The sequence below is a fragment of the Panicum virgatum genome, chromosome 1K (genome assembly GCF_016808335.1).
Source record: "Panicum virgatum strain AP13 chromosome 1K, P.virgatum_v5, whole genome shotgun sequence".
Lineage (NCBI taxonomy): Eukaryota > Viridiplantae > Streptophyta > Magnoliopsida > Poales > Poaceae > Panicum > Panicum virgatum.
Window position 1 is genome coordinate 50,126,607 of NC_053136.1, and position 12,107 is coordinate 50,138,713.

Genomic DNA, 12,107 nt, shown 5'->3' on the forward strand with positions numbered 1-12,107 from the left:
GGATCTTGCGATGCAGCGGTGGCGGGGTCCTCCAATCATCAAGATCTAACGCGGCAGGCGAGCCGGTGATGAGCGCGGCACCTATTATGCTCGACGGCTAGCCGCTGCCCATTGCCCTCATCAGCTAGCGCATCTTCGATTCCGGCGAGAGGGAACGAAACTAATCGACCTTCTCCACGACGAACAACTCAGATGGCCTGGCCTAACCACAGCCCAAGGCGCAACGCCCCCGCCTCCGCTCGCAGCTCTAAGATGCCGGAGGCGCGGGTGCGCATCCGCAGGAAGGAGGGCTGCCGCATCCGCAGGAGGACGGAGGGGAACGCGAGGTCCTAGACGATTAGGTCCACCGGGCAGTGACTAAAAACGGATTGGGTCCACTGGTCAGTGACTAAAAACGGACTAAAGTGAACGGTACCGCAGAAACAGTCCGTTTTTTATAAATAAGTAAAGATAAAGATAATTTTAAGAGTAACAACGAGCATGTGTGTGAGATTTGGAAACATATCAAGTGCAAACCACTCTCTTAATGCAAATCGTGCAAACTTCAATGTAGCCCACCGGATCAACATCCAAGGGAGTACGCAGGTGGGAGGGGGATTTGCAAAAGTGTGATTAGAGGTAGACGATTAATTATAAAATTATTCAATCCCCATGCCTCTTGGATTCTTTGAGGAGCGTGGGTACGTGAAATCAATAAGTAGCTATCTTGATCAAGGCAAGCAACATATTGCTATTGGATTCTTTGAGGACACGTGGAATCAAAATTGTAGCTATTGGATTCCTTGAGGAAGAAAATCACGTGGAATCGAAATTATACTCAGATCTATTTCATGAATCATAGCTCCAGATTTTCAGTTAACTTTCGTCACATCAAAATTCAAAAAGTCTTCACGAACTGATCGCGAACCATTAAAACGTGAAACCCTAAAAGGCTAAAACTGCTCCATCTCCCTCTTGTCGTTAACAACCGGCTAATTAGGGCATATAGCAGTAGTTGCATACGTGCATCGGCGTGACGAAGACGAACGCGTAGGGCTGGTCGGCGCGTCTGGCTCACGCCGCTGGCTCCGTGGCCATCATGGCCTCAGGCCCGTATCTGCGCACGTGCAGGCTGTGCGACCGCACAGGGCCCCCGAATTCGAAGGACCCCAAAATATTAGGTATATATTAGATATAGTCATGTAAACACTTTAATTTAGTTGATTGTTTGACCCAATTTGTGGCAAAACATGGCCCAAATTGCTCCTAAAAGATAAATCATCGTAGGCGTATCACTTGCCACTTTTTTTTACATGGGTGTTGTTCGGGGTCACGTGTGTGATCTCAAGTGTACATGTCACAGCACCCCAACCTCTTCAAGATTCCGTGTTTTGGACATAAAATCGGCCTAATAAACCATACCCCTCAATGCTTTGTTGCTAGAACAAACTTTTTTTTCGGAAAAAATTTTTTGTTGCCCAAACAATAACAATTGTTCCAGCAACAAAAAAAATTTCCGGAACAAAAAATAGTTATTGGGCCTTATGTGATGATTTAACTATCAGTCACACGTGTGACTTCTAACATTTGTGTTTTCACATAGCACATCGCGCTCGTGTGACTTCTAACATTTGTGCTTTCACACATCATATCGCGCTAGCCGACTGGTATCGCTTGGTATTCATGATCCTTCACTAGGCCACCAGGCCCCAATCCATTGTTTCGCACAGGGCCCCCGAATTTGCCGGTACGGCCCTGATGGCCTTGAACTCGTCGAAAGAGATGACCCCGTCGCCGTTGCGGTCCACGGCCGCCACGATCTCCGCGCACCGCTCGCCCGTCATCTCCTCCCCGCAGAGGCCCAGCCTCCGCAGGGCGCGGCGCAGCTCCACGGCCGTGATCACGCCGTCGCCGTCCTCGTCGTACTCGGCGAACGCGGCGCGCAGCGCGTCGGACCGGTCCCCGTCCTGGAACAGCGCCACGAGCTCCTCGAGGCTGATGAAGCCGTCCCCGTCGCGGTCCGCGGCCGCGACCATCTCCTCGGCCTCGGCGGCCGTGCAGCCGCAGGACTCGCGCATCTCGTCCGCCGAGATGCGGCCGTCGCCGTCCGCGTCGAAGCGGCGGAACACGCGGACAAGCTCCGGCTCCGGCGTGCTGGTGCCGTCGTTGGGTTGCTCGGCGCTAGCCGCACGGGCCGGGATAGGCGGAGGCGGAGGCGTGGAGCGGCGTCGGCCGAAGAGGTCGCTGCAGGAGGCGGTGGCGGAGACGACGAGACCCATCACCGGGCGCCGCGTGAGACGGTCTCAGGGAGGGTTTTGGGCTGTTCGGGGTTTGGGGTTTTGGTCCCTTCTATATAGGCCATATGCGAGATCGCGATCGATTTGATATCGGATGTGCCGCGTGCCATATATATACTGTATGTACTCCGTAGCTTCCTGCCAGCCGGACCTTCCTTATGTTTCTATAGGAGAGGATCACCATGATCCAGGCACACCGCGGACGCGATCAGCGATGCACTGAATGAAGCTGGAGTATCTGCGGCGATCACCGACAAGCACAACGACGACGACGCCGCTTGCACGCGGCGCGTCGGTTCCGTGACAGACTACAACTACGAAGTACGAACCAGAACCACCGAACCGACAAAAAACGAGAGTGTATTTGTTGATTCAGTACTATTTTCAGAAACAACCAAACCCATTCAGCATGAATTGGAATTTTCAACCCAAGTTAATCAATAACTTAATATTACGCTGACCTAGCTAGAGATCAAAACAAGGCCAAACACGGGCCGTGGGATGAAAAGCGGCGGAGCATCGCCAGAAATGGAGCACGGCGCGCGTGCTCCGGTGTGCCTAAGAGAGAGAGAAAAAAAAAATAGAAACACTATTTCGCGAAATTTTTTTGCACCTTTGACCACTAATTTAGAGAACTAGGCAATTATGCCAGTGCGTTGCTATGGACAAAGCCGGTGTAAATATGGAATATGTATCGGTGTCCGTGTGTTAATTTGTTGGGATCTACGTGATCGAATCGTGGACGTCAGGGGTTCGTCCAACTCGCATACGGGATAGACTAAGGTCCACCTGTCAATGATACGAGCGGACCAAACGAAACGGAGCAAACCAAAATATTAAGGTGGAAACCTTACTCATTTTAGTAATAGATATAGATTAAATAAAGTATAATTACAAAATCACCTGCAGGACTCTTAGTAAATTCATGAGACCAATCTAATGAGACATTTGACCTCTGTTACGCGAATACTCCTAGGGGGTGGCGTATCGGTATCCGATACGTTTCGGATACGGATACGCCCCTGATACGCCTCGGATACGTTTCCAGCCGTATCCTGAAAATGCAGATACGTTTTATGTTGGATACGTGTATCCGACATGTTTGGGTCAGATTGGATACCGCCCAAAGCACTAGTCAGCCCAATTAGTCCACCCAGATTAGATTTTAGACTACGGCTACCCCCTCCGTGACCTAATAGCAGCCGCCGCAATCTTTGACTCCTCGTGCTCCTGTTCCTCCCTCACGGCCGACCTCTTGTCGCCCTCTAGATCCGGTGGCTGCCGGCGAGCTCCTTGCCCGGCAAAAATCGATCGCCGTCATGCCCCTCCATTCAAAACAAGTAAGTTCTTCCCTGAACAGCCACCCCTCTCCATGTTTTACTGTGAATTGAAGCCCCCTTCTTCTTTCTTTTGCTGTGAACTGTCTAAAGATGTGCCACTGCCAGAACCAACGACAACTGTTGGTTTCAGCATGATATTTATATATAATTATTAATTATCCTAGTTGTATCCCTATTTTGGTCTTTTTTTAGGAAAGTGTGTATCCGCGTATCCGATACGGATCGTATCCTATACCCGTACCAATATTCGTGTAACATAGTCTTTGACCGCATGATAAAAGGATGGTTACTGTAGTGTCGCTGTAGCAAATTATGAATTAATTATTGTTATTAGATTCGTCGCAAAAAGTTACACTCATCTCTGAAAAAGTTTTGCAAATAGACTATATTTACTACTCCATGCATACAAGATTCAGTTTTTGCCATTTTTTTACTGTAGAAGAAACCGAACATTGCCAAAGAGCCGAAGAAGATGGTTAGCCTTGCGCAGAGGAGCTCGGGAGGGTGTTGACTGTTGAGTGCTCTGGAAGCGAGTGATTGCGGCAATACGCACAATATAAGGAGTGACAATGAAAGCGGAGGAGCTGCTGGGCCGTCGAAAACGACATGTGCTGGGACGTATCGGGCTGGGAAGAAGAGAAGGATGAGAGGTAAAAATGGGTGGGCAATTGATGAGCCGAAAGGAGGGAAGAGAAAGGCCCAAGGTGATCACGTGTTTACTTAACATTATAATAAGATTTTGCTGACGTGTTTATGGAATTTAAAGAGTAATGTCCATGCTGGATCCCTAAACTTGTTCGGCTGTGTTCTCCGTCTTTAAACTTGCAAATCGACCGTTTAGGTTCTCAAACTTATTCAGTTGTGTCATTTTGGTCCGTAAACTTGGTTTTGAGTCTCATCTAGTCAAAACCGAGCGATCTAAAAACTCCATATTAAAAATTAATTTATAACTTTTTCATATAAACTCGTATGAAGACAAATTTTATGTCAAAATCATAGCCCTCAACACGGTCTACAACTTTATAGTTGATAAGTTTTTTATTTGAAGTTGATTGTCGTGGGTTCGATCCCCACGGACGGCGCCAAATGTCGTGGGATTTTTAGGGTACCCACAGCCGGGTGGCGGAACGCACCCGCCTATTCCCAGTGAGGGAGAACTCGGGAAAGTACTAGGCGGTTAGGCTAATCTAGCACTGAAGCAAGCACACAAGAACACACGATCTAGAGTGGTTCGGGCCGCCGGAGCGTAATACCCTACATCCACTGGGAGAAGTAATGTTCTTGGTTGAGTATGAATCTATCCTCTGCCGGGCCTTGGCCTGTTTTCAGCCTGAGTCCTGCTTCTAGCGGGCGCCCCCCTTTTATAGATCAAGGGGTGCGGATACATTGGTCGCTGAGGCCCCGACAAGTGGGCCCAACGTGACTGTGTAGCATACTGCGCAGAGTACTCATCCGACTACAGTAGTTGCAAATCTTTTCTCCGATATGCTTCCATGCCCTGCTGCCCCTCTGACTCAGGGAGGTCTTCTCTTGTCTTGTCAGCAAGGTGCTCGTTGGAGAAACGTAGCTTGCGGCGTGGCCTGTTGAGGCTATTATGTAGGCGTCATAATGGGTGAAGCCGAGCCGTCGTGTCCATCTGCCATGGCAGACTGACAGGCGCGGCGTGGGCGGCGCCAGCGGCTCCACTACACGTCTTGGTAATACGCGATCAATAGTGTCCCATGGTCAAAGAATCGCCTCGGCTTCTGCTATATCAATGCGGACGTCCACCCACCGCAATGAATGCAGTGGTAGGTGAACCTTAGCATGGAGACCAAGCGGCCTTACATACGTGTCTGTGCTTGCAGACACGTGGCATCTCCGGACCTCCCCAGGGCGGGGTGTCAATTCCTTCCCTTAGTGAGAGGTCCGGTTACTATACAGGGGGTCCGGGACCCCATGGGGGTCCGGACCTCCACGGGAGGTCCGGAGCCCCCGGCTATTCGGGCTGAGCGCCTGCTTCTTCTGGGAACACATGGTGCTCCCAGACCTTTCCCAGTCGGGGAACGGGTCCGGGGCCGTTGTCGGGTGAACAGGGCTCCGGACCGCAGGGGTCCGGCTGTTTGGACGTAGTCAAGGATAACCACAAGGCTCTTGCCTAAACACAGCAAGAGGGGGTACCCCAGTCCTGGGGTACCGACAGTTCAACAATATTTTTGGGACCCTAAACAGTTTTAATTTAGAAACTTTTCAACTACAAAGTTATAGATCGCGTCGAGGGATACAATTTTAATATAAAGTTTGTCTTCATTCGAGTTTATATAAAAAGTTATGAATTATTTTTTGATATAGAGTTTTTAGATCGTATTGTTTTGAACTAAATAAGACTCAAAATCAAGTTTTGGGACCGGGATAACACAACTGAACAAGTTTGAGGACCTGAATGGTTGATTTCTAAGTTAGGAAGGGGGCATTTAATTTTTTGCCACTATTTTGAAGGGGTGCAATTAACCCCTTTCTAAGGTTAGGAAGGTTAGTTTGAGAATCGAGATAACCCGGATTGACACAACTGAACAAGTTTATGGGCCGGTGATGGACTTTACTCGAATTTAAAGATGCTATCAAATATTAAGGTGTTTTACTGGCATCTAGCTCTAAATTCTATCCCCACCGCGAGTGTTCTCAAAGGAAGAAATATGTCAGACTCTTCTGAATGTAAAATTTGTGGTGTTAATGAAGATACATGGGAGCATGCATTGCTGCACTCTACCATGTCCAGGTGTGTGTGGGCCTTGATGGATGAAGATGTTATAGAATTATTATCATCATTAAGCGTCTCTGACCCAAAACAATGGGTTTCCATATGTGTACCAATATACCGGAGGAAGATGGTATTAGAATCCTACTTACGTGTTGGGCAATATGGCATGCAAGAAGGAAAGCTATACATGAAGGAAAATTTCAAAGCCCATTGGCAACTTTGGGAGTAGTTAACCGGCTAATTAATAAACTGCAAATTTCCAACGAGTTTCAGGGATGGAACTCTAGTAATAGATCGAGACATCGGAAAGAGGACTCATACATGGATTCCCCTGAACTAAGTTTGCACAAATTGAATGGTGATGCAACTGTTTCCAGGAAAGGATCAACAGGTGCTGTAGGAGCCGTGTGCTGTAATGATCAAGGTATGTTTGTAGCAGCAAGTGCTACGGTATATCCATTGGCTGATGTTGAGACTCTTGAAGCAATAGCATGTGTTGAGGCTCTAGCGCTTATTGAGGACTGTGGGATTCGAAAGGTGAAAGCAGCTTTGGATTGCTTAAGTGTTATCAAGAATATTAGAGACAAGCCTAGATGTTCTTACATGATGATTTTTTAAGATGTCCAAGAGAGAACAAAATTATGGTTGGTCTCTTCATGTTAGTTGTTCTGTACTGAATGGGGTGGACCTATGAAGGTTAGACACGTGTGACCCACGATGTAATCTGCCCGGACATAATTGGAAGAAGATTCCCCTCTTACTAAAAAAACACAAGGCTGAGATTACAATTCACCTTATTAGGCTCCACAAATCTCGATGCAAATCAAACAACCAATCGGATAATCACGTCAAAATATTCAACCAAAGCACAACATAATGGGCCTGTTGCTATTTACATAGACATACAGATTTGTGGGGGGGCTGCTAGGCATTCTTGATAAGCAAAAGGTTAGACAGTGATGCATATTTCTTAAATGACTTCCTCACTGCCTCCCACCATGAAGAATGACTGTTGAGGGAGGCATCGTACCTTCCATCCAAAAGACGTAGCACGAAACAAGATCTTTTAGTAAAAAAAACAACTTAAACAAGTTTTACATGGCTGAAGCAACAAGTAATAAAATGGTGTTTTCCTGTGAACCTGAAAATAAGATCTCAAAAGAAAAGGTAATGAAGCTCAAGATATCAAGTAAGGTTTCCAATTGCAATTTTCAAAAACAATTATGGCCATTTTTTTACGTGGAGCTACACATACTTTCCAGGAGCATAGGTGTGAGATATTCACGCAAAATTGATTCGTTAATTTAATGACTCAAGAGTTACAAATATGCAGGGGCACAACTGAGCAAAGCTTTATCTTATTAGATTTATGGAACAACATAAGTGAAGATAGGCAAAACATGATTGCTGAAGTCGAGCACTCTTGACCATTGTCTTGAAATCCTGTCAGCACCATATCCAAAGTGACATCAGTTTTAAAGCAGTGACTGGATTATGTATGCAGCAAAGTAAATATGGCATACTAATGCAAGTAGGAGGTCAAGAAGCTACCAAGGTGCCATCCCTTGCTTGGGTCCTTGTCCACTTCACAGCAGCCTGAACCTGAAACGAAACAGTACACAAGATCAATGTACAGGTAAGCAGTACCCAATAGCAATAGAGGAAGGGTTCAAACGCTGGAGCTGAGGAAGAAACTAAGGAAGAAGTGGCGGTAGCTGCTAAACCTACTTGAACTTTGTTGAAATAATGCAATCACTCTAGGCAATCAGCACTTTGCAGGGGGTAAAAAAGGTGTGAGAAACAAATGGGTGATAAAAAAATTATCTTTATAAGTATCAATTTAGTACGCAATATTTGTAATGATATATAACGATAAAGTCATGCAATTAACTTAAATTACATGCAATTAGCTTAAATTAGAACTTGGAAGTACAAATAAGTGTTTATACAAAAGGTCATGTCTACTTGATAATTTGAGCACCTAGCAAGTTTTTTTTTTTGCTAATGCTGGAACCAAGTAACAGACAACACAGCTTCATTATTTTCCTTCCACCCAAATTGTTGGCTCGCTTCCACCACCCAGACGCAAGCAAAGCTGCCACCTCCCGCAGCCGAACTTGATGTAGCTAGTGGTGCTTTTAGGTCTTTGATCCAAGGAAGGTCCCAGATCATTTGTATGGCTATCTGCAAGGAAAAATACAATTAGAGATTATATAGGTTAACAATAAAGGTAACATGAGTCCAGATTTGTAACAGGGGGAGATTGAACCGAGCATTTTAACTATTATTACTACTTTAGTTTGAGAAAGAGATTATTGTGTTGTCTTGATTGTTTCCTGGCCTATAAAAATTGATCAAACTGATTGATATTGTCCTACACCTTCCATGCAAAAATTGTGTCAGTTTCTCTAACCCTGACATCAAATCCTATTCTCAATACAAACAACTCGATCAAAAGACAATTCACCAGGCCATGAATACGGGACATTTGTACACTATGTAAGGTTTGTCTGTGACTTGTGTACGACAGTTCACTTCTTTCTTTTATGTGCATTGCAGTGTAGAGTCGAATGAATGCCAGGAGCAAATAGATTACTTGTGCTGGTGTTCATTTTCTCTTCATCCTCTCTACTACTTCCTAATACAAGCTTAGGAGCACACTTCTGGTTATCCTATTCTTCCATACGCCATCTTCACCCAAAATCAAAGCAGCAGCCAGTGCATCAGAACCATACTTTTATAGCACCTCTGTTTTTTCCATCCTCTCCGACAGTGATAGAGCAGAGCACAAAGCAATGCGCTCATCTTTCTTCCTGTGTAGCTGGACATTACTGAAGCCCCCTCCTTCTCTAATCCTCTCTTAATAAGATTATAATCCAAGCACCAGAAAACATCCATCCTCATTCCCCTCTCCATGGGGAGCAGAACAGCACAAGCCTCACAATATATGAACAACACATATTACCGTAGTATGTGCTAATGCAACTACAGTTAATCAGGTAACCAAATCACGAACGGAAGTAAAATCAGTTATCACTTACAGTGTCGTGCGATTTGCAAGCAAGCGTTGCTGTAGTTTGGCGTCTACAATACAATGACGGCGCCTCACATAGGTGATCCCACTGCTCAACCCATGACCGAGCGTCCAAGCTTCCACCGCTGAAGCACGCCATGAGCGGACGCGGAGCCGACGACGAGGGCCTCGAGCCGGATCAGATCGTCGTGGAGGCGCAGGAGGGGCGCGCGGGCCGATGGCGGAGAGGGCCAGCTCGCCGGCGGCAGGGCGGGATTGGGATGCCAGAGAGGAGGGGGAAAGGGAGAGAAGGAGGGGAACTTAGGGGTGTACTCACCTATGGCGGAGAGGGCCAGATTTGGCCGGAATCCGGCCGGCGGCGGTCGGCTTCGGAGCTGCTCCGTGATTTGGCCGGAATACGGCCGGCGGCGGCGGCGTGTCGCGCGGCGGAGTTGGTGAATTGGCCTCCGGTTGGTGAGCAGCGGCGGCGGCGGTGGCGGTGTGTCGCGCGGCGGAGGTGGTGAATCGGCCTCCGGCGGGCGAGCAGCGGCGGCGGAGGCGTGTAGCGCGTGCGCGAGAGAGAGAGCGGGCGGTGGTAGCGTGAGGGCGGCGGCGAGGTGGAACTGCCTGCTCGCGTGCCTGGGGGAGGTGGAGGGCAAGGAGGCGTGACCGCGTGAGCGAGGAACCGTCGGGCACTGGGCGGTCGAGGGGACGACCGAGCGGGCGCCGGAGGAAGGGCGAAGGGCGGACACATCCCGCGCGGAGGGAGGCGACGGGCGGACACTGTTAGAATAATAGGGCGGAAGCATAACCCAAAAACACAAAACTAAACCGTATATATATTCGGAACATATCTAACAAATTTCATTTTGGCGAATATACACGCCACCTTGAAGCCATCCATACTCAAACTTTCATGTACCGGACTTGAGTCGTCTCCCTTTGCTCACTTGGAATAGCCCGACAAGGCCGATCCTGCCGCTTTGTCGACTTTCGGACAGAACACTGCCACTGTTGCATTGTCATCTATGACTCCACCTTCAACAACGCTTCCCATCAGCTTGTATTGGTGTGCACTTGACTTCTCACCAATCATGACTGTCTTGCCTTCCTACAAGACTCTCAAAGTTTTCTTATCAAATGCCGCATGATACAATCATCCTTCATCATGTAATAACCCAAGCGAAATCAGATTCCTCCGTAGCCTTGGCACATGCTTCACACTCTTAAGTAACATCTCACGTCTATCATACATCTTGAATTTAATATCGCCAACTCCTATGATACGATAACCCGAATCATCTCCCAAGTGAGCAAGACCATCATTCTCTTCAATGTATGACAAGAACCACTCCTTTGGTGTTAAATGAAACGAGCTAGCTGAATCCAACAACCATGCTTCACAAGACTTTTCACTCGATAATGTGAGAACATCACCATCACTATACGAGTCATTCTACCCTTCTTCAGTTTTGGACACTCAGTCTTTTTATGTCCCCATCCCTTACACTTGTAGCACTGCGGCCCCTTCTTCTTCCTGTTGCCCTTCTTATCTTCAGCATTGTGGTCACCCCTGACTACAAAAGCACCTCTAGAAGAATCTTCAGATAAATTATTCTTCCTCCTTTATTCATATGTGTCGAATATGTGTACGATTTGGTTTTGTGTTGTTTGGATTATCACTTCCGCGCTATTATTCTAACAGAAACACCGCGCGTGACAGACACATCCGAGGGCAGACATATTTGTCACTTTGTTCTTTTTAAGTAGTAATAGATATTAGGCTTGTAAGACACTCTGAATACTTAAATGATAGAGAGTGCTTCTGCTAGCTTTTTTTTCTTAAAAAAATCAAGAATAAGTGCGCTCAAACTCTATAAATGCCCCCAGGCCCCCCACACCGCGGTTCAGCACGCCACCACGGTCTCGCACACAGACCAGCCATGGCTCACTTCCGGCAGCTCGCAATGCTTCTCACGCTAGCGCCTCTCCCTCTGTGCTCTGACCCCGACGGTCGTCGACCAGCCTGAGCACAAGGCTCAGCTGGGGAACGCCTACACCGCCCCTGGCAACCGCCTCTTCCAGCGGCTCCACTTGGCCACCCTCGACCTCGAGCCCACGAACTTCCCTCCGGTCGGCAACAACACCTGCGTCGTCAGGCACCATCTCAACGACGGCGCGTCCATCGTCGTCGGATCAAGCATCAGCGACGACACCTTCGTTCTTCCATCCTCGAGGGACGAGGTCGGGCCGAGACCGGCTTGGGGGTTCCCGGCGCCGCTCCGCGACGGGGAGATCAACGACGCGCTGAAGCATTCGCCGCGATCGTCGCCGCGGTGAAGAACGGCATCGACCACACTTCCGTGCACATCGGAGCCCCGATGGTCGCCAGCGTGGTTGCGTCTTTCAGGATGCGCACACGGTTCACGTTTCCCGTCGTCGTCTTCGCCACGGTCCCCGCCGCCGCTGCCGGCTCCGATGATTTCAAGCTCCCCGTGCCCCCGCCCCCGCCGCCGCCAGAAATGGCACCAGTGACGGACTGGAAGCCGTTAAAGATCGCTGCGATTGTTGTCGGATCATTCGTGGGGGTGGCGGACTGGCGGTGCTTCTCGGGATCTTGGTTGTGCTCTACCGGCGCCACGCGGCCGCCGCGCCGCCGCCGCCGCCAGTGCTGCTTGAACTGTAACTTGACGTATGAACTGGGACTGGGGCTAGGAATAATTCCGCCCTACTGCGAA

The 12,107-nt window shown here is 48.4% G+C and overlaps 2 protein-coding genes across 2 annotated transcripts; both read right to left on the reverse strand.

The window, feature by feature from the left end:
- Positions 1-1,526: 1,526 nt before the first annotated feature.
- LOC120657690 (probable calcium-binding protein CML20) lies at positions 1,527-2,258 on the reverse strand. Its single transcript, XM_039936097.1, has one exon. The coding sequence runs from the start codon at positions 2,256-2,258 to the stop codon at positions 1,674-1,676; it is 585 nt and encodes a 194-aa protein (XP_039792031.1). The 3' UTR covers positions 1,527-1,673.
- Positions 2,259-7,196: 4,938 nt separating this feature from the next.
- Positions 7,197-10,178, reverse strand: LOC120656165 (protein enabled homolog). The gene is made up of 3 exons (XM_039934195.1): positions 9,707-10,178; positions 7,908-7,958; positions 7,197-7,799 (listed from the first exon to the last, which is right to left on the reverse strand). Exons 1-3 carry the CDS (start codon positions 10,176-10,178, stop codon positions 7,669-7,671), a joined length of 654 nt encoding a protein of 217 aa, XP_039790129.1. The 3' UTR covers positions 7,197-7,668.
- Between the last annotated feature and the right edge of the window lie 1,929 nt (positions 10,179-12,107).